Here is a 23,318-nt window from a genome sequence, read left to right on the forward strand (position 1 = left end):
CCACATAATGATGAAATTGTCTGACACGTTTCTCAGAGCACATTCCTGTCTTCTAAGTGATGCATGGCTGTATATGAAACTCAAATCTCCCTGTCCATAAAGTTTATTGGATCACAGCCATGTTTATTGGTTAACCTATTACTATCAGGAGCAGAGTTGGGTACTATAGTTGTGACAGAGACCACAACCAACAAAGTCTAAAATGTTCTGTCCTTTCCAGAAAAGGTCTGCTGACTATCGCTCTAGTGTATTAGTCACTGACCCTTTTTACTTGGACTAAAGACTACGCAAGTCTGTCTGTCTTCAACTGACACAAGTTTTGCCTCAATGTATATTTTCCTCAGTAGCAGGAAAAATCATTAACAATTACTGAGTGCAAACATGATTGTAATTACACCCACTTAGTATACCTGCTGATGTAGTTGTCAGCCTTTTCTCTGTAGTGCAGTCTCTTTGAAGGCAGAGAGTTTACTTGATGTTGAACCTGGTGTACCATAAGTGCTTTAAAAACTGAATAAGCAAAATGAAATGTTTGAAGGTAATGCTATCTCAAAATATTCTTAGAAACACGAATTAGCAAGGGAAGAAGTCAATCTGGTACACCAAATTATAATATTTATTAAGAAAAGCCACTAGCTCTTTTTAAATGAAGTAGATCTGCCCCCCCTCCTTTTTTCTTTTTTTTTTTTTCTTTTTTTTTTTGAGACAAGGTTTTGCTCTGTCATCCAGGCTGGAGTACAGTAGCACAATTATAGCTCACTGCAGCCTTGAACTCTTTGGCTCAGGGATTCACTTGCCTCAGCCTCCCCAATAGCTGGGACTACAGGCATGAGCCATGATGCCTGGCTACTTAATTTTTTATTTTTTGTAGAGATTGGTCTTGCTATATTTATATTGTCCAGGCTGGTCTCAAACTCCTGGCCTCAAGCAAACCTCTGGTCTCAACCTCTCACAGTGCTGGGATTACAGGTGTGAGCCACCATGCCTGGCCTAATGCTTACTTTAATCTGTTCCTTTTAATATGTCCTTATACAATTACCCCTTTCCTATATAATCTGATATAACTGCAATAGAAAAGTCACTAATTATCTGTTTTAATTTCATAAGTAACAAGATGCAGACATTTAAAGTACCATCTCTATTCTCTTTGAACTCTTAATGTCTTATTTTGTAAAGGCACTGGAGCTAAAGGTCAAAGATAATGATCACCTTTATTACCTGGTAATTAAAAAAAAAAAAGTCCAGTCTAGTCAAAGTATCCTACTTCTTGTCTTCCTACCAAATTTCAAACAAACATTCACAGCTGTTCAAGGACCACTAATGAAATACAGGAGGCTTTTTAACACAGTAAGAGAACACTTAATGTAAGGTAAATTTAAGATAGCAAAGGAGATGTATACTAAACACTGACAGCTTCTAAGAGAAAGCAGTGATCGTTCCTTGTTTCTAAAAATGCTCTAATTTGTCTCTGTAAGAAAATGGTAGACTTTTTCCACCAGTATTAAATAATCAAAGTACTTACTTATGCAAAATATATCTGCTCCTCAATAAGATGAGTGCTCCATTTAACTGATCTTTACCGATCCCTGAAGTTGCTATCCTGTCACTTTTAAGTGATGGATATTCAGTTGAATTTTTCTACATAAAATAGTTCTGTTCAACCCAGAAATCAAGTAGTGTGATGGTACAGACACAGTCAACAGTTCAATAAAAATGCAAACTTCTAAAATTATTAAAATGTACTTAAGAGTAATAAACTGTATCACACACATAAGCGTAGATGTGTTCTCTCAAGTTTTTTTTCTTCTAAAAAGGAAACCAGTCTTTGAAGGGTTTTTTTTATTGTTGTTGAATATAGCTATTTTTCAAGCTTCATCTTCTTTTTCTCTGGTTCATTAAGATCCATGTTTGAAATGCTTATTCCTGGTATCTAAAATAATGCAAATGGGGAAAAATAAGGTGATTAAAAGAATAAAATGAAGTTCATCCTCATCTTCCCCTTCCCCATGGCCACTGTCAAGTTTGAAAGAATGTAGAGGTGGGAAGGGACTAATAAAGGTTTTATACACAAAGTATATATATTTTACACAGTAAGGACAGTAGTTCTAAAATGTAAAATGTAGACAGAGTCCTCATAGGTGAGAAGCATGTCATCTGGGAAGTGTGATTTTAATTGTAATACATCCTTTCCAGTCCACTGTACTAGTAGACCACAATGATTAATAGAATCAGAGGCCTCAAGGGTGTTGGAGCAAGACAAAGGCTAAGAACCAGGATCTTAAGTGAAAAACCTACAGAGAAAAAAGACTGGGCAGAAGTGAAAGATCTTTGATTTTGGCAACAGATACCTCAGAAGAATCTCAGATGTCTGGGATCCCATGGCCTAGGGAAATCAGTGAGAAAACAGCATTTGCTATGCATGTATGTGGCCTCCACACCACTTACGGGATCCTTCTAACATTAAACACAAATAACATAACTATATCCCTCTTTGACTGAATATGTACTCATTCTATCACAGCTTGGGAATTATAAATTTTGTCTTACCTGTGGTTCTACCAGGGACATCCGGATTTTCTGATGCTGAAGATTAGATGAGTCTAACATGATTTTCACTTTAACTTTATCAAATACATGGAATACTGTATCTTCTATTTTAAGTGAGGGTATCTAAACAAAACACATTGTATCATTCTTAATTGCTTTCTTACATTTGAGACTTTGTTCTAATTCTTTACAGTTTATCTTTCATAGTAATTTAAAAGTCTAAATTTAAGCTGGACTCGGTGGCTCAGCCTGTAATCCCACGCCCTTGGGAGGCTGAAGTGAGTGGACTGCCTAAGCCTGCGGGTTTGAGACCCACTTGGGCAACTTGGCAAGACCTCATCTCTATAATAAATAAAAAAATCAGCCGGGCGTGGTAGCACATGCCTGTCATTCCGGCTACTCGGAAGGCTGAGGCGGAAGGATCGCCGGAGCCCAGCAGGTCGAGGCTGCGGTGGCCGGGAGCGGCCACTGCACTCCAGTCTGGGCAAGAGTGAGACTCCAACTCAAAAAAATTAAAATAAAATAAATAAATAAATAAAAATAAAATCTAAATTTAAAAATTACTAAATATAAGCATCTAGGTATTTAATATAACAGAGACCATAAACCTAGTAGCCTCATCTAAATATGACCTACGTGCACACTTTCTCCTTTCATGAAGGTGGCTTCAACATATTCATTAATCTTGGGATTCTCAGCCCACTAATTAGCAAATGGCTGGTCTAGTAAAGGAACACAATGGTGCTTCAGGCAGAGTGTATTGTTTAAATATTCTCTTATAGTTGTGGTTCTAAGGTGAGGGGATAGGAACTGTGTCAAACAAGAGACACTGGAAGTAAGTTTAAAAAAAGTCCTTCCCTGAGTTATGAGCAGCCATTTATTCCTTTACTTTAATCTATTCATCCACCTAGGACAAAAGTTTATGTGGTATAAAAGAAGGATACCAAGGACAACATGTGGGAAGATATCTGGAGGTGAGAAACTGAGTACAACTCCAACTTGGCTGGCATAATTAAATGTAGCTTTTCTGGCATGGTTTTTTTTTTTTTGAGTTGGAGTTTCATTCTGTCACCCAGACTGGAGTGCAGTGGCACGCTCCTGGCCACCACATCCTTGACCTGCTGGGCTCTGGCGATCCTTCCGCCTCAGCCTTCCAAGTAGCTGGAACTACAGGCATGCACTACCACACCCGGCTATCTGGCATGTATTTAAGAGATAAGAATAAATTCTGTAGGGTACAAAACATGTTCATGCATCATAGGTACCATTTTGTGAACTGTCAAAAACAAAGTGCCCCCTTCCCACGTAAACAAAACATTAGAAATACTGTACCTCATCATCATAAATAAGCCGTGGCTTTGGTTTGTCCTTTTCTTCAAAAAAGACTGTCCCTTCTAAGCCATACTTTGGAATTAACACCACAATAGCATTCTTTCTTACAAACAGAATATAGGCTTCTTCACTTACTATTCCTTTGCTTTTGAAAAATAACTGTAAAATAACACACAATCTTATTAAAAAGTCTTAAAACATCTTGAAATTAACAAACTCTGGAGTAAAAAATGAACAAAACGTCACCTTTCCTAGCATTACCCATGGAAGGCAAATACCTGGGTATGAAAAGCCACCGATGCACGCTGGGCATATTGAGCCATCTTGTGCCGGAAATTGAGATTTTTACAAATATCTGCAAGCTTGTGTTTGTCCGTCAACTCTGGGTAAGTACAGTCAGCCCCGATAGCTACAGCCAACAGCCGATGGACAATGATGTCTGCATATCTAGGTGTATGAAGGAGAAATAAGAGCCATGGTATGTTAGTATTCAAATATCTTTTTAACATTCAAAATTAACTATTTTCTATCTCCCTTAGTTTCATAATAAAAAAAATACCTTCTGATAGGTGAAGTAAAATGTGTGTATATTGGGGATGCTAAGCCATAGTGGTGAAAATCATTATCCATTCCAGAACAGAAGTACACAGCTTGCATCATACAGCGAGTGGCTAATATTCTTAACAGAGTATTTAGATATGGAAAAGTAGACGATTCGGCCCGGTCCAAAGAGTCAGCCAAAGACTTGGCTGTGTCGGTCTTAATTTCCAAATTCTGTAAATAAATAGGAAGGAAGAGCATCGTATTAAACATTTCTACATCAGTATCATCATGTCTTCAAAATGTAACTAATCAGACTGAACATTGTGTTTTCGTTATTTTCCTTATTACTTTGTTATTTTCCTTTGTTATTTTGTTGCTTTCCTTTGCAAAGTACAGGCAAAGGTCAGAAACAAAGCAACACTAGTCACTACAGTGCAGTCAGAACAACATCCTGGTTCATCCAACTTAACTGTTTGTTTCATCCTAGGGAGATAAGTCAGTCTTAAATCATCCTTGCTCTACCTAGGTCTTAGGAAAAAATAAAAACGGTGAAGGAAAATCTACCATTTACAGAGTGAGCCTTGGAGCAGAGGAGTAAGAGGCGGATCCAATTCTGATATGGAATGGGTAGGTGCATACACCATAAAGATCTGAGCTAAAATCAGAAACCAACGCCATCCTGTTAGAATAATGCCCTACAATCCAACACTACTCCTTCTAGCGCCCTTCTAGACAGGAAAGACAGGGCCTAACTATGTAATCCAGGGAAAACCAATGTAAATCAGTCACCCCAGGGGTAATATGCCTAAAGGAAAGGCCACTAACTCGAGGCAGGGTGTGCAGGGCTGAAAACGGTGCCCTTTCTCTACTTTCCCCTTTCTCATGTATGCAATGAATAGACTTCTTAGGGACAAGATATGAAGAAGGTTTAACTGAGATGAAATAAAGAGAAACACTATTTGTAAATTTAGGTTAAGCAGTTCATAGGAGCCATAAAGCAACACAGACAAAATACATGTGCACAGAGATAGGGAAGAGCGTTATATGCGCAGCATGCTGCATAGCCCTAACTTAAATATCTGGCTTAGCATAGGGTGCTCTTTATTAAAATGTTTTATTAATGCAGGAAGAGATGACCATATCCAAATTAATTTTTTTTAATCAAAAGACCTACAGATTTATTTTTGTGGCAACAAAATTTTTATCAAAGATAGGAACATAATCTTTCAGTGCAATGGATAGATCACAACACAAATACAGAGGCTATTTCAAACTGCAGGACTTTACCTTGGACTTGGCTGCCTTAACAAGAATTTCATAATTTGATGGAGGTGGAGCAGGATGTTTTCGAAGCAAAGCATGTTCGGAAAATTCTTCGTAAATTTTTTTTGCAACAGAGACATTGGCAAGTAACATAAACTCTTCCACCATAGAATTTGTTTCTCTGCCAGTGGAAAAAGTATTTAATAAAAAAAAAGAATCTAAGACTTCTAGATATTTATTCACAGGTTACCTTTTATACCAACAGGATAACAAAAGCATTTCTAGTCAGGCACAGTGGTTCGCCCCTGTAATCCCAGTACTTCAAGAGGCTGAAGTAAGAGGATAATGACAGCTTGAGGCCAGGAGTTTGAAACCTGCCTGGGCAACAAAGCAAGACCTTATCTTAACAAAAAAAAATTTAAAAATTAGCTGGTATGGTGGCATGCACCTGTAGTCCCGCTACTTGGGAGGCTAAGGCAAGAGGATTACTGGAGCCCAGGAGGTTGAGGAGGTGAGTCGTGATCTTGTCACTGCATTCCAGCCTGGGTGATAAGTGAGACCCAACTCAAAATAAATAAATAAATAAAATATAGATGCTTTACTAACTCTGTTAATATATAAAACTAAAATGTAAGTATTTTCACTTCCTTTTACTAGGTACAAAGAGATTTTTATTAATTTTATAAATACATATTTTGAGGGGGAAGAATTAAAAGGTATTTAGGTTGTGCAAGTTCTGGCTTAAAAAATTAAAATTTTCACCAATAAGCTATTAAAATGAAGAGATCATACTTACGATAGCTAATTTGAATACTTATCGGGCCAGGAATTAAGCTCTAACTACACACACACAGACACACACACACACATACCCAGACCCTGTTTTACTGATAAGAAAACTGAAGATGTACATTATTCTCTTGCTTGAGATCAGAGTTAACAACAGGATCAGAATTTGAATCTATACAATCTGAATTCAAAACTCTTAACCAATCTGATATTGCTTTCATTCTATATATAGGTATTTATGTACATCTTAAGCTTACTTTAGTAAGTGGCCTGCCTTTTATTATAGTGCTTTCTTTCTCCCAGGTCACTAAACATGCATTATTAATCTTTCATTCATGTTTTCATTTTTAATAATATCTTGACAAGACTCCTAAAGTATATTAATTTTCAAAGTATTAGGAAGACCTCCACTCATATGCAGACAGTATCTTAGAAATGTGATTTTTATTCTTCTTGGTAAAAAAAGAAATGGGTGATATTCTACTGTGGCACAATCAGAGTCAATCCTTTCCTCAAAAAAGCTTCTAGTATTGGACTCACTGTTAGTATACACATCAAACATGCTTGCATAGAAGTTCCTTCCTAAAAATTTTTAAAGTTTACCTCCCAAACACTAAAGTACACACTAGACTAAATAAAGAAATCATTTCCATTTTTAATCCTTGGAGATCATCTACTAGAAACGTGTATGAATATGTTTAGTTTCAGAATTACCTTATATAAACAAGAGGCATGGAGAGAGGCCTAAATTGATTTAACCTAAAATATCCTTGCTTCCTACATCTTAACTAAATCAATAAAACAAAACCTATGAGGTAGGAAGCATTATCAATCCTAGACAACTTATAGACACATAAGTTGAGGCATAGAGAAGCCAAATAACTAGCTGGAAACAGCAATGACAGCCAAGCCTAAGGAGGCTTCAAAGCTCATGGTCCTGACCATGAGTCTATCCTACCACAGGATATTCTATATTAAGTACAGTACTTGAGAAATTCATCTTGGCAATCTTATTTTACTTACTGTAGCTATTACTACTCAAAGTCTGTATACATATACATATATATATATATATAAAACATATCATACATCAAAGCAAACACATTCAAATGGAAAGTTTTTCTATTATAATAGTAATGCCAGTTTTATATTAAAAAAGCTAAAAAGTGAGCTCAAATTTACTTTTCTATGTATTTCATAAGCTAAGCAACTCTATAGAAATCATGACCCTAATAGATATTTTGAATATATGTTTTAGTTATTAAGGTATAAAAAATAGATGTTACATTTAAAATAAAAATCTTATCTACTGCCCATCAAAAAAATTGCATACCTAAGTTCCTTCGTCTGAAGATCTACAGGATCATGAGTTTCACTGTCCATGTGGAATCGAACTTCAGGAGAAGAGAGAGTCAAAGCCCTAAATAAATATTAAAGAGTTAAATTAGAGTCAAGCGAGCTAATACCGTGTCTAAACTCAGAAAATGATTATTTTAAAATAGATAATGACTGCAGCAAGTGTGTAACAACTGCTCTTCTGCTATGTCTTATGTCCTGTTTTCACGAATAACTTAATATTTTAGAGATTTAAAATGCATTTAAGCCAGGCTCGGTGGCTCAGCCTGTAAGCCCGCGCCTTGGGAGGCTGAGGTGAGTAGATTGCCTGAGCCTGTGGGTTTGAGACCCGCCTGGGCAGGCGAGACTTCATCTCTACAATAAATCAAAAAATTAGCCGGGCGTGGTAGCGCGCGCCTGTAATTCCGGCTACTCGGAAGGCTGAGGCAGAAGGATGGCCGGAGCCCAGCAGGTGGAGGCTGCGGTGGCTGGAAGCGGCCACTGCACTCCAGTCTGGGCGACAGAGTGAGACTCCAACTCAAAAAAAATAAAAATAAAAATAAATAAATAAATAAAATGCATTTAACAAGAGAGGACATTAGCAACAAGAAAATCTTAGTCCCTTGCTTCTGAGGGTTTTATCTTCTGTAGCCTGACTGAGATTTTACATAGCTACATACATTGGTAATCACTTTTACAAATAAAGAAGATAACCGGCAGTCTTTATTTGCTATGGAAAATGATGTACTGGGATGAGAGACAATGAAAACTGGCAAACGGGGAGCTGCCATGGATAGCTTAGTAAGATAAGAAGACCCACATGCTACAATATCTTCCATAAACTCAACCGGTCACATGGAGACCGAAAACCTATCACTAATGTTACAAGGGCTAACGGCTGTTAATATTTGAGTGCTATGTGTCAGGTAGCATTCTCCACTAAAGGCTTTACATGCATGATTCATTTGATCAGTTCCCAAGTTTTCCTTTGAAAAGTAAACTCCTGCAAGGCAAGGCAAGTCTAATATTTCTTCACATCATGACATTACTGTCATCAGTCAGCTCCAAACCTACCTAAAACTAAGAATTTTAGTGAGGCTGGGCAACCTTAAACAATCACAGAGCAAGAAAAGACATGGAAGGGAAAAAAAGGAGATGGAGCAAGTTAAATGAGATACCAAGACCTTTTCTTCCTCAACTTCTCAAAGTACAGTAGGAATACATACTTAAAACAAGGTTCTACATCAGATATGTGTTTAGTAATGAATCTTGACATAAAATGCGATTTTTGATCACATTTTAATTATTTTTCTTCATAGAATATCTAAAATATGATGCCTACCCATGAGAATACTTAAGAAGGCAAAAGATGGTTTTTGTTTGTTTTTGAGTCACAGTTTTACTCTGTCGCCCAGGTCAGAGTGCAGTGGCACATTCAGGGCTATTGCAGCCTTGACCTGCTGGGCTCAGGTGATCCTTCCGTATCAACCTTCCAAGTAGATGAAACTATGAGCACACACCACCATGTCTGGTTTATTTTTTGATTTACTGTAGAGATGAGGTCTCATCAAGCTCCCCTGGCTGGTCTCGAACCCCTGGGCTCAGGAAATCCTCTTGCCTCTACCTCCAAAAGTGCTGGGATTACAGGCGTGAACCACTGTACCCAGTCTTTATTATTATTATTTTTTTTTACTGACTCTTCTCAACTCTCCCTAAAACTGAGACAATCCGATAACTTAAACCAGTAGGTGACCATCTACTTACCAAATTAAAAATACAGACTGCTTTCAAAATTTAAAAAATTTTTTCTAATTTTGAGAAGTTATGTTACAAATGCAAATTCTTACTTTATTTATTTATTTATTTTTGAGTTGGAGTCTCATTCTGTCGCCCAGACTGGAGTGCAGTGGCAGCTCCCAGCCACCGCAGCCTTGACCTGCTGGGCTCTGGCGATCCTTCCGCCTCAGCCTTCCAAGTAGCTGGAACTACAGATGCGCGCTACCACACCCGGCTAATTTTTGATTTATTGTAGAGATGAGGTCTCACCAAGTTGCCCAAGTCACTAAAATCTGTATTTTATTTACTTGACTTTCCAAAAAACTGGGTCGTTTTGTGTCACACAAAAAAATGCCAATCATTGAACTCCTTACTTCTCAGTGACAAGCCTGAGCAAAAGTTTTACTCTAGTTTGATAACTGCTATTAAATTTTAGCAAATCCAAATAATCTTTACAGTTTTTCAAGGATCATATGAAAAATTCTCAGAAAACTGAGGCATTAGCAGAGATAGGTGTGGCTTTGCCTAACTACCTAGAACAACACTGTCCAACAGAACTTTCCGTGATGATGGAAATCCTCTATATCGGCACTGTTCAATAATATGGCAGTCACTAGCCATACGTGCCCACTGAGCACTTAAAATGTGGTGAGACTGAGGAACTAAGTTGCTAATTTTATTTGGTATTAATGAATTTACATTTAAATAGACACATCGTATAAAACAGTGCAGAGGTAGAATTGCAATCATCAGACGACACTCTTAGTAACTGCTTGTGACGTTATTGTGGATGGACATGGGAACCCCAAGAGCAGCACTGAAAGACTCCTGTATGGTTTCCTCCAATGATGTCTTTCAAGAACCGAATTTTTTAAAACTGTTTCTCTCCAACAAGTCTGAGTTAATACTTCTTACTTTCTGTCTTGGTGACTAGGCAAATGTCATGATAAAAGACCCCAATTTGCCACTAGTAATCACATCTGTGGGAAGACTGCTTCCATGCAACTTTTAGTTATTTAAAAAAATGAAGGGGTTGAATTAAATCATCTCTGAAATCTCTTCCAACTTAAAGAGCATGGAGGACCTCATTTATACTTACTTAAGCCTCTGAAAACCAATGTTCAATCTGAAAACCCATTTTTTTTCTTTATTTCAATAGTTTTGTGGGTAAAAATATTTTTTGGTGATATGATGCGTTGTGTAGTGGCAAAGAAGTCTGGGCTGTGTACCCGCCACCCCACCTGTGTACACTGTACCCAAGAGGTGATTTTTTTGTCCCTCCATCTCGTCTCCCCTCCCCATTCTGGGTCTCCAGTGTCCATTATACCATTCTCTATGCCTTTGCAGATCCTTATGGAAATGATTTTTAATTAAAAGTAAAAACAATCTCCTGTCTTAAGGAGGTCTTGCCTGCCTGGAATTTCTTCAAGATCTTTAACCTAACACATACTTTTTAGCAAAGCAAGTTACAGGAACAGAGCTACTGAACAAACAGCCCAGAATCAAATTGCTGATCTTTAAAATGAAGGTAAAAGAAATGGGAGTCTCTATTCACCTTACTAAATACTTCATCAATGCCCATGAAAAACAATGTTAAGCGTCCACAAATTATCTCAATACTATGATAAATGCAATATACCCTTTTTCAATTCTTCTTTTCTTCAGAATTTTGGCTAGTTTATTTAGTGCACGGAGACTGGTGGTAATGTCGTCATTCATGGTTGTTGAATCAATTCTCATCTGAGCTTCAGCATATGTAAGAGATGCCTAAAAAAGAAGCCATGTGTTAATACAATTCTTGTGAATAATAGAAAAATGGTTTATGTTCTCATATTTCTACATAAAATCCATGATTTTAGAAAACCTAAATCAAACAAAAGAGAAATTCAGTTATAATAGCTGTACTTCACACCTGTGATTTCTGGTCCATTAATTCTTATCTGAGGTATTATACAACATAAGCAAACCTATACAAAAAACTAAGTAAAATGGCAGTAGTGTTACTAAATAAATTGTTCAAACTTTGATTACTTTCATGTTTCAGTTAATGTTTACTCAAGTATTGCTAAAACAAAACACAAAGGCAGGCTGGGCTTGGTGGCTCACAACTGTAATTTCAGCATTTTGAGAAGTGTAAGGACAGTTTGAGCCTAGGAGTTCGGACCAGCCTAGGCAACATAGCGAGAATTCATCTCTACAAAAAATTTTTGTGGTGGCGTGCACCTGTAGTCTCAGCTAACTTTATAAGTCTAACTTGATCAAAATAATCTTGGAAAACCGTTAAAAGTACCAAAGATTTTAAAAAGAGATTAGGCATGACACTAACCTTTGAATTAATGATACTTTTGATAAACCTTGTTTTTAAGATTTCAGCATTGTGTTTCATTTCCCAAATACATGAAAATGCCAGCCTATGAAGGAAAATGAAAGTGTTTGTTAATGGGAACCAGTTAAAGTAGCAAATATAATGCGTCTATGAGAAAACATCCACACATACCTGTCAACATCACATCTCAAAGAACATAAGTTAGAGCTAAGCAAATCTGGAACCATGTCAATCCTCTGTAAAAGAAAAACAGCTGCAGATTATTTAGCAACAGTCATACATTTATATGCATTTCTATTCTCAAATGGCATTAATTAACAAAGGAAAAAAAAGTGTTCTGGTCTTTGTGAATAGTAGAATTGAAAAAATGCCAAACAAAACATGTTTCTAGAAAAGCATTTATACAAAATTGTTATATAATGTAAGTTATGAAAGAAACTGAACTTCATGCCAGTGATTCTAAGTTATAGTCCTACACTAACAACCTCACTGTCCTCTACAAGTTTTTAAATCCTGACCCATGTAAGTTTGTACTTGATAACTGAAACAAAGCCCACCAGCTGTAATCAGACCCTTCCCCAATGCTTTACACAAACTACAAGGTATTTTAAAAATACTAAAAAAAAGACAAATTAAATTTTTATGGCAAAAGACTACTGGAAGAACTTTAACAATAAATCCCTAACAGTCTAAGCTCAATTCCCCCTTTACTTTCAGTTTTTCTCTGTAAGTTTATGGAGACCATACTTTGTTATCTGGGCCACTCAATAACAAAAATCTGCAATATTTTCAGTGATTTAAAGTCACCTTATACTGTGTTTATCCTTTAGCTAATTCACATAGTATTTCAAACTGTGACTGCTCAAGAATCGAAATGTGCCCATGATTGTTAAAAAAAATTTTACATTCAACACACTTACCTTTTCACAAAGATACACAGTTGTACCTCTTCTGGCTGATTCTTGATCCAAAGCATTACCTGGCCTAATAAAATGACTGACATCAGCAATATGAACACCAACCTTAAGAAGATAAAAGTAAAAGAGTGTCAATATACTTAACTGGGTAAATGTACCAATGGATTTTTTTATTTTGTTCTGTTTTTGAGTTGGGAGTCTTACTCTGTTGCCCATGTAGAGTATAGTGGCACACTCATGGCCACTGCAACCTCAACCTGCTGGGCTCAAGTGATCCTTCCACCTCAGTCTTCCAAGTAGCTGGAACTATAGGTGTACACCACCATGCCCAGCCAATTTTTTAAATAACTTATTGTAGAGACAAGGTCACCCAAGTTGCCCAGGCTGGTCTTGAACTCCTGGGCTAGGGCAATCCTCTTGCCTCTGCCTCCCAAAGTGCTGGGATTACAGGCATGAGCCATCACGCCTAGCCCCAATGTCACATTTACCATTTCAATTTCTGACACATGGCCATTAGTTTCTGCAGCTGTTGTTATACTTTACACGAGTAATTCACAAATTCTATCCTGAGTGAAAAGAAAATGAACTCAAGAACATCACTATATTCAGGTAAGAATGTCATTATAAGAAAAATACCTCCAAATTTCCATTTTCGAGTTCTCTACAGTGTAGAGCATCATCTATGTCAGTACATCCCGGTGGGTCCACACTACAAACACACAGATGCCTCAGGTCTTCTCGGTTTTTCATGTCCTAGAAGATGCCACATTATAAAGAAATACATCATTCTAATAGTACAATTGCAAAATAGCTCTCGTGAAGTCAATAACATCCATATAAAAACAACTCAGCTTTATTTTCTTTATGACAACCACATATTATATGTAACTAGTGGTTTTCCTGCCTTTGAAAAATCTGATCTATGCTAGTGTCTACTCTCCTGAAAAATTTATCTTTCAGTAACTCAGGGAGAGGGAGATCATGGTTTCTACATCTGTAAAAGCATGTGTAGAAATTGAACAAAACTAACTAGGATATAGTAATGTACAAAGTCACTACCAATCATTTTCATCTTACCTTTTCAGTAATGCTCCAGGGCATCTTGGGCAGAAAGCTAAGAACCGCCTGTGAAAAAGGCTGATGAGGAACATCATGCTCAAGCAACAAAACTTCTGTTTCAGTCTCTTTCTCTCCAACATCACCTAAATTTTTTACAAAGTGTCCCTAAAACCAAAAGGTATGATTAGGAAGGTCTATTTTACAGCTAATTTATATTTTATCATATTAAATTCTTCAGCATGTATATATCACTCTCAGTATTTCTAAATGTTCCCATAGCAACTTCTTAAAAATAACCCCTTGGTTAATTAAGGGTAAAACTGATAAAAGCTCTCAACTGACTCATGAAGAAGACTTCAAGAGGGCCCAGTTCTTATACCACAAAGCACCTGCTTTTTTCTTACTTTCAAGTCTAAAAAGTGTTTCAAATGCAATAGCTTCAAAATGCGTTGATTAGATGTGATGGAGAGCAAACATCTTTTTCAATAAAAGCTATTTGTTTAGAAATCTGAGTAAAAGCCATCATGATTTACACTGAAATATCATAAAATTCACTTTCAGTTGGTATACACTACCTATCAGAAAATTTTGTGAAATATCCCAGTAAAAGTTTCAGTATAAATTCTATATAAAAATAGATTATATTTTTACTAAAAGCAGCAGTATTATTCACAATTTTTTTGGTAGAGATGGGGTCTTGCTGTCTTGCCCAGTCTGGTCTTAAACTCCTGGCCTCAAGTGATCCTCCCATCTCACATTTTTAAAGTGCTAGAATTAAAGTCCTGAATTAATTTTTAATAAATATCCTAAAATAAGGTAAATGTTTTTAGCTTACATTTGGATATCTGGAATTTCTGGGCCAACCATCAATAGCAACAATAATTCTCCTTCCTTCTAATGTTGAAGCTTGCCTGGTTTCTATGCGAATTCGAGGGATTCTCTTATCAGCAGGTGTAAAGAGATGTCTTCTTGACTAGACACAATTAGGAAAAAAAGATCTTACAGACACAAAGCACCTGATAATGGAGGCACTTTTTAAATTACATAGTAATATACTCCTTACTCACCTCCTTAATATCAGACTTGGAAAGCATGCCACAATATGGTCTCCAATTCCTTTTTATTATTCCCACAACTCTACCTGTAGGCTTTAACATTTTTTCACTTACAGTAGTCTTAAGCTAAGATATAAAAATAAAAATCTTCAGTTACTTTTCCTGTAAGTATAATGAGGACATTTCCCTTCAAAATCAGAATATGTATGTAGAGACTAATACATTCAGGTAATAAATTATGACATAAAACTACAGAATATTGATGCTTCAAAATTCTAGACAAGAAAATACCAAACCATAAAAACTGTTTCATAATAATAAAGTACCACAAAAACAATCCAAAAGCAAAATATAACTGAATCAACATGTCAGAACTCAATTCTTTTTAGGTTTAATATGTGAATTTATTCTACAATACAACATGAGCCTGGGATTCGTAGACTAGGATTTTGGAACAAATTTGCACTCCTGGACTGAGGTAATCCTTCTGCCTCAGGCTCCCAAGTAGCTAGGACTACCGCTGTGTACCAAACCCGGCTCATCTTTTGATTTTTTTGTAGAGATGAAGTCTTGTTTGTTGCCTAGGCTGGTCTCAAATTCCCAGGCTCAAGCAATCCTCCCGCCTCAGCCTCCCAAAGTGCTGGGATTACAGGTGTAAGCCACCACACCTGGCCTAGTCATGTGGTTATGGTGACTAGTTCCCTTTGGACCTTTGTTTCTTCATTTAAAAAGAGATATGTTTTTTAAAAATTCTTCCTTATCCAAAATAAAAACCCAAATAGAGTGTTTGCTATTAGAAATAGCAGAAAGCCCCACAATATCATAATAAAAAATATTGATAAAAAAAAAAGAAATAGCAGAAAGATCTTAAGGTGTTTCACCTTGAACGCTCTCCAAAGGCCTGGCCACTCCAAGGATAATAATGTTTTAGTAAGACTCAGAGCACCGAATATGGGAAAACACAAATGTTATATTTATTCCACCTATTTATGTTATTCTTATAATTATAAAATAGAGAAATAAATAGGTCACACCAAGTAGATTAGTTCATAAGAAATAACTGAAAGCATTATCTTCATAATAAACATGGTAATAGAGAAGGAGTAATTAAAATATGCTCAAGAAATTAATCATGCCCAGAAGTACATCCATCCTGTTGTAGGAATTTTAACATTACCTAAGGCATTTCAGAAAAATTTAAGTTTGTACTTACTTAAACCTAAGTTAGATCACATAACATAGATTTTCAGTTTCATATTTGAATAAAGTATTTTTGTACTTAAACCCATTTAATGGAGCAAATTAAGACAATAAAAGAAAACTACTCAGAAGAGAAAAGATCAACTATGTGTAGGGCATGTGTTAAATTTACAGAACTGTAACTCTATTCACTAAGTCTGAAAGCAATCCAACTTGTTTAACTTCTCCAAAACTGAAATATTAACAATACAAAACTATACAGTCATAAACCAAATCCATACCAATCGTTCTCTCTCCTCTTCTTTCTCCACATCATCTTCATTTTGACCTTCATCCTGTAGAACCACAGAAGATGGGGCTACCCACTGACTCTTGGGGAGTAGCTCCACAGCCACAATATCTTCATGAATAGCTCGGTTTAGATGTTTAAGTCCTTGTAAAAGTATCTGTTCAAAAGAAACAAATGGCATGTGTTCAAATATTTTCAATGCCAATATAATAATGAGAAACTCACCTAACAGATGTTTATATAATATATAATCTGAACTTCTCTATATAATCTCTATTTCACTTTTATATTTTTTTCTTTCTTTTTAGTGTTTCTTTATTCCATACCCTTAATGTCTCAATATTAAGTTGAAAAAATGCGGGTCAGAAAATACAGGCTGTGTTCATGGTTCCTCCATAACTTCCAACAGTACTGAGACCTTGGGAAAACCACATGTGCTCTCTAAATCTCAGGGTCATGATTGGCCCAAGGAAAAACAAATACCTACTTCTATAGGTTGGTTTGAATATCAAATGAAATGCCACATGCAAAGATTCAGAGCATACCTAGCAAACAGTGAGCACTGAAAAAAAACACAACTACTATTTGCTTTAAAGAATGTGAAGACTCACATGTTATACAAATAATATTTACCATAGCTGGGTTGTAATACATAAAACAGCATCTTATTTCTTATTATTTGATGGACTAGATTTTTATTCTTGTAAAAGTGGGCTAATGGAAAGATCGTTTCTTCAATTAGTAATTTCCAAATATGATTAATTCTGCTAGTGTCTATACCATCCTACATTACTGCCTTCAAGTTGATAAACTAGAAAGATAAAGCAAATTTAAATTCTCATACAAAATTTTAAGCATTTATTAAGTAAGAAAATAAACAAAAAGTATTTTAACATACAAGGAATTTATTTACATACTTGCCTCTTTATTTTCTTCAGTATCTCCATGAATCCATACTGTAGCTTCTAAATAATTTTCCCTGCTGGCTCTAAATGTTCCTTGAAGGTATGTACCAGATTTTATCCCTTGTTGTAGCTTACTTAAGGGAAGATGCTCTGAAAATATTATTTTTCCACTTTCTATTTCATTCTACGAAATAAGCAACCAAAATATGCAGCTAGTAAATCTTCTGTTCACTCAATACACAACTATCATCAGTATCAGGTAATTTTTTTAAAATCCATATTATGGTATATACAACTTTATGAATTTGAGGACCACTGCTAACCAAAACAACTTTCTGTGATGAAGAAAATATCGATGCCTAATAAAGCAAATTTTCTCTTGAGCACTTGAAAGCTGGACTGAACTGAGAAACTGTCCTTTTAATATTTATTAAATTTATTTTTATTTATTTATTTTTGAGTTGGAGTCTCACTCTGTCACCCAGACTGGAGTGCAGTGGCCGCTTCCGGCCACCGCAGCCTCGACCTGCTGGGCTCAGGTGATCCTTCCACCTCAGCCTTTCAAGTAGCTGGAATTACAGGCATGCGCTACCACGCCCGGCTGATTTTTTGATTTATTGTAGAGATGAGGTCTTGCTGCCCAGGCGGGTCTCGAACCCGCGGGCTCAGGCAATCCACTCACCTCAGCCTCCCAAAGGCACAGGATTACAGGCTGAGCCACCGAGCCCGGCTTATTTATTAAATTTAAACAGCCACATACAACTAAGTGGCTAAATATTACGGCAATCTTACATCTGCATTCCAAAAATCAAGCCCACTTTCTGTCTTCTTATTTCCTTGGTTTCATAAAGTAGCTGGTTAAAGGCAGGTAGTGATGAGAGAAATGTTATCAAGACCGGACTGATGTATACTGTCCTATGTACATGTACTGCATAAAACCTATTTTTATAACAGCAATATCTACCTTTCACGTTTACCATAGCTATGTGCCAGACACTGATGTGAATTTTATTAATGCTATTATCATCTCATCTAATCCTCATAACAATGCTATGCAGTCATTATTTCTAAACACACTTTCTACTTAAGTAGATGAAGGCTCCGAGTTCATTCTTTCCCTAGGACCCTCTCTCTCATGTTGGCTGCTGCAATGAGCCCTTTATTCCTCTTCTACCTCCAACCTTCCCCTGATAAAATGTACTCCTTCCACGCTAACATTAGAGTAGTCTTACACAAGAATATAATTTCTGATCATTCTGCTCTGCTCCCCACCCACACATACCCTCATTTCTCCTAGCCTGCCTTGTAATGTAGGGAGCTACGAATCCTATCTGATATCTTCTTCTCTCCATAGCACCCCCTTAGGGAGATGTTTATACAATACTTGAAAAATTACTTATCTACATAATAACTTCCAGGTCCTCATTACCTGGCTCCTGCTCTCGGCTTTACCTCATCTTGTGATGCTCCCCTTCTTCCAGGCTTTTTTCCTCTGTCTACGTGCCTGCCATTTCCTCCTCAAGCTGCTACTTCTTGTTTACAAAAGGACCATCAATTTCATTCATTTTTCCCCCTCAGTAATAGTGCTATCATGGGCCAGGCCGTTCTCAGGTGGCTGGGGATATATTTATTTAGAAAGTGAACTAACTTAGGAATTGCGTTTCAAAAAGCCTATTATAGGCACTCTTGTTTATAACCCAACACCTATTGCAATTCCAGCTTACCCACCAGCATTCCAATTTTTAAATCTGGTAACTATAAGTTTAATATCCCAAAGTGGCTATTTTTAAATTCTCAACTTTCAAAAACGAAATAAAACAAACTCAAACATACCCCTTCTTCAGACAAACAAGCAAGACGGTCTATGAGTTCAGGGTTGGCAGTTAGGCTTTTTACATATTCTTCACCTGAAAAATAAGTTTATGTTGTTCTTGACAAATTCAAGTGCTATTTCCTTATATATGAAATAAGGAGTAATCATGTTTTTGAGTGTACCTACCAATTTTTGATCAATTTTTTGATCAACCAATCTGTTGATGTGATTATGCCTAAGCTAAGGCAGTGGGTCCAGTATATCTATGAACTTTTATTGCTAAACCAATTGTAAATGTTGAGGAAAATTAAAAGTCACTGGGTACCACAACTTAGCTTAAAGATTCTGAAAAATTAAAAAACATAAAACTATCACATAAAGTAATATAGGAGGGTGGCTCACACCTGTAATCCCAATACTTTGGGAGGCCGAGGCAGGAGGATTGCTTGAGCCCAGGAGTTCAAGACCAGTCTGGGCAACATCTTGAGATCTTATTTCTACAAAAAAATCAAAGTTTACTAGGCGTGGTGATGTGTGCCTATAGCTCCAGCTACTCAGGAGGCTGACATGGGAGGATCTCTTAAGCCCAGGTGTTTGAGGCTGCGGTGAACCGTGATCATGCCACTGCATAACCTGGGTGTAGAGTGAGACCCTGTCTCTCAAAAACTTAAAAATATATTTTAAAAGTTATATAGGACTATGAAAATATGAAATAGTCAAGTGAACATCTATCAGTCTGATAATTTGTATATACATTTGCAAACACACCTACCACTTCTGCATTTAGACTTACAAGTGAAAGCCGGTATTCCTTCTTCTACAGCTTTCTCTTTGTTTTTCCTGTCATTTGTTATGAAGATAACCTGCAGCTGGTTATCTGCTGACATTTTCTTTAAATGTTCATTGTACCATTTTGCTGCTACTCGAATGGCTCTATCATTCCTGTCATTAGCATTTTCTCCCTGTTCTTGTTCTATATAGGTTTCTCTAAGTGTAAAGGAAAGAAAAAAAAAAGAAATAAAAGGATTTCAATAGAAACAAGGATATGTAAAATGTCTTAGGACATAAATGTTTAACAACCACTAAACTGAAAAAGTCAATGGTGTATCTTTTTTCTTAAATGTATTCAGATTTACACCTCAGACAAGTAATAAGTAGGATTCTTACAATTAAGTCTTTAAGAAAACAAGTTGTTTGAAAAAAATCATGTTATTAATGGAACAATAAAAAGGTTATTACAATTTTAAGTCACACAAAAAATCAAGATCAGAATCTATACTTTAGGTTGAGACATTAAATACGTAAGTCTGCTAAAACAAACTATAATAAAAATTAACAGGCCTAATAATGAGATTTCATTTGAACTGTAGGTTAGCAGCAATTTCTAAAAGCTACAAGTAGTATGATCAGAGAATTTATGATTCCATGATTCTACAACCATTAAATACACACAGAAATTATCCATGGGAGACACTTGATAATTGGCAGGGGCTATCTAGAGACTATGACCAATTGTAGATATGACTGCATACTCCTTCTAAGTCTATCCACTTTGAACTCCCAAATGTGTCAGCAATTTACCTGTCTCTTTAAATCTGTCTTCAAAGCCAGGTTTTAAGTACAACAGAAAAATTCAGTACCATGGTTTCTAGTGCCTCAATATTAGATTCGATTTTAGAATTTTAGATTGATTTATAGTAACAGTTTTAGAATTATTTTATTCCTCATTGTTGAATATACTTGCCAAAACTTTAAGCTTATCAGTGAAAGATACGGTCATAAATTTCTGATTTGATTTTAACAGGACTTGAGTAATAAAATCTTAGATTTGCCTAGGTGTCCCATGGGTTTTCCCACAAACTCCACTATTGGTAAGCTAACAAGACTGCTAACCCCTGATGAAGAATTTGATGGCGATGCTCTACAAAAATTTGGTCCCTCTCCACTGAAAAATAAGTGATACTCCACTTCCTGGATTTCAAGAAAGTGGTAGGAATAAGAAGTCTACAAGTGTTTTACTGGTATTCTTTGTAAGAACAATATTTAAATTTAGGATATTAGAAAAAAGAACTTTGAGAAATTAGGGTACTTAAAAATGTGCATACTCTGATGTGATTTCATTACAGAATTCTAGTCTAATCTGATGGTTCTCAATCAGTTACATTTCTCCACCAAGGGACCCATGGCAAGATCTGGAGACATTTTTGGGTTGTTACAACTCAGTGTTGGTGGTGGTGGTTGCTACTGGCATCTAGTGGGTAAGAGGTCAAGAATGCTGCTAAATATCCTGCAATGTATAAGACAGTCTTTTCCTACAACAAAGACTGATTCAGTTCAATATATTAATAATGTCACAACTGAGAAACCCTGACCTAATCTTATAAGTATCATACATACCCATCATGGATTATTTAACATAATAGGCAGTATCATATTTTCTAAGACCACACATTAAATTCAAAGGTCTTGAACGTAAAACACAAGAATTCTATTTCTTAATCTAATCTTATTCTATGTAATCAGTTGTAAGACAGTAAATTTTTTAAAAGCCCATTAAGAATAAATCTGCCTTATATTTTTAAAACTCTCCTTCACAATCTAATACATTTCATTATCCTATGCTGACTCCACATAATACGGTATTCCAGGAACCTAGACAAATCTAATCTTGCCACATTCTCCTATTCAACTCATGCTAAAACCAATTCAAAATGATATCATTTTGGAAATTAAAGCATCTCCCATAATCTAGTAGTCAGCTGGCCTTCCTTTTAGGGTTGACCCACCAATACCTATGTGTCCTTAGGTCCTTCTTCTGCACAGCTGTGTAAGCACCAAAAAAAAAAAAAAAAAAGTATGAACCCTACTGGTTATGTTCTGACAATATCACAAATTAGTTCCAAGAACCCTCTCCCAAGTTTAGCTCATCCTATGGGTTTTTGATATTTAATCACAATATTCCTCCCACCTATGATGCTCATTGGTGAAAGTATAGAAATGCTTCTCTTGGTTACTGGTCACATCTCGGATTCGTTTATACACCGGGGCACTCCGATTTCTCACTTCTTGGAGAACTGTTTGTAGCACAATTACATTCCTGATGGCAGGATCCTCAAGAACATCAATCTTTTAAAAAAGAAAGAAAGGAAAGTTATTTTTTCCTGTATTCACTTACCAGTTGTTTCTGTCAAACATAAAACGCTGCCGGCTTAAAAACACTGAATATACATTACACCAAGGAGCTATTCGGCTATTTAAAAGGTGACAACAGTCACTCGATCCTTTAGAACTATTAAAAAGAGCACACTTAAAAAGACCGATCGTAAAACTCTCTAGAATTAAGGCTAATAATAAAGAAATACGTTGGCCCACATAGGTTTCGTTCGCAGGCACTTACAAGCTGCCTGGGAGTCGCAGGCTGGAGGCCACAGAAGCCCAGGTCCCCGGCCTCCCGGCACTTACAATCTAAGGCAGAAGAGACACCAGGAGTTAGAAAATTTACGTGTCTAAAATACGACTCCAAGCACTAAATAAAACCGCACAAGGAAAAGCACCTCGGCCTGAGGAACAGGAAGCGTGGGTCCCGATGGGGTCTGCCTCTCCCTAGGTATGACACTGCCAAGACCCGCCTCCCTGGGCTCAGTCTCCCCGACTGTCACCCTGCCCGGTCCGGGGGGCGCGGGGTCAGGTCCTCCCGCCCACCGACGCACCTGGTGCAGCAACACGTTGGTGTCAGGCAGCAGGTAATGCGGCTGCGGGCAGAGGCTGCTCGCCAAGTCCTGGGGCTGCAGCTCCAGGGCAGGTTCCTCGTGCGCCCGGCCGCAAGCCGTGCACCCCGGGGCGCCACAGCCAATGTCGTCCCGCAGGTAGTGCTCACGCACGATCTTCATCACGCCGCCTGCCCGCGTCTTTTTCAAGAAGGTCTTGGACTTCAGCATCTTGCCTCGCGGGACGGACCTCAACCGCGCTCTTCCGGCAGACCGAACAGAGCCTGGAGGCCAGTAGCACGACTATACTTCACCCGGAGGGTCCCCGTCCGGTTCCAGGCTGTCGGTACCCGCCTCTCGCGGGAAAACGTCGAGGCTGACGTTGGTTGTCTCTCCAGCGGCGGCGGGGATTGGGCGAGAGCAAGGAAATCGCGCGGAAGCGCCGGCGCCCCGAGTCATTTC

At 37.2% G+C, this 23,318-nt stretch overlaps 1 protein-coding gene across 2 annotated transcripts; it reads right to left on the minus strand.

Annotated features, from left to right (window-relative positions):
* Positions 1-1,192: 1,192 nt before the first annotated feature.
* DIS3 (DIS3 homolog, exosome endoribonuclease and 3'-5' exoribonuclease) lies at positions 1,193-23,281 on the minus strand. Of its 2 annotated transcripts, none has more exons than XM_008055957.2 (21): positions 22,860-23,281; positions 22,118-22,275; positions 19,943-20,136; positions 19,170-19,243; positions 17,353-17,520; positions 16,424-16,588; positions 14,955-15,068; positions 14,723-14,860; positions 13,906-14,052; positions 13,465-13,581; positions 12,832-12,933; positions 12,083-12,147; positions 11,912-11,996; positions 11,225-11,352; positions 7,808-7,894; positions 5,710-5,866; positions 4,439-4,653; positions 4,158-4,326; positions 3,880-4,038; positions 2,548-2,670; positions 1,193-1,930 (listed from the first exon to the last, which is right to left on the minus strand). In XM_008055957.2, the coding sequence occupies exons 1-21, from the start codon at positions 23,085-23,087 to the stop codon at positions 1,859-1,861; spliced, it is 2,865 nt and encodes a 954-aa protein (XP_008054148.1). In that variant the 5' UTR covers positions 23,088-23,281; the 3' UTR covers positions 1,193-1,858. The 2 variants fall into 2 exon arrangements, with proteins under 2 accessions (XP_008054148.1, XP_008054149.1); XM_008055958.2 differs by lacking the exon at positions 22,118-22,275 and adding an exon at positions 22,547-22,614.
* Positions 23,282-23,318: the final 37 nt, after the last annotated feature.

The sequence above is a fragment of the Carlito syrichta genome, unplaced genomic scaffold (genome assembly GCF_000164805.1).
Source record: "Carlito syrichta isolate Samal-C Ts95f unplaced genomic scaffold, Tarsius_syrichta-2.0.1 Scaffold302053, whole genome shotgun sequence".
NCBI lineage: Eukaryota > Metazoa > Chordata > Mammalia > Primates > Tarsiidae > Carlito > Carlito syrichta.

Coding starts and splice junctions, on each gene's coding strand:
- DIS3 (XM_008055957.2), bottom strand. CDS start 23,087: ATGCTGAAGTCCAAGACCTTCTTGAAAAAGACGCGGGCAGGCGGCGTG. Junction 14,861..14,954: donor CCAAGTCTGATATTAAGGAG/GTGAGTAAGGAG, acceptor AATTGTGTCTAG/TCAAGAAGACATCTCTTTAC. Junction 13,582..13,905: donor CCTGGAGCATTACTGAAAAG/GTAAGATGAAAA, acceptor GGCATCTTCTAG/GACATGAAAAACCGAGAAGA.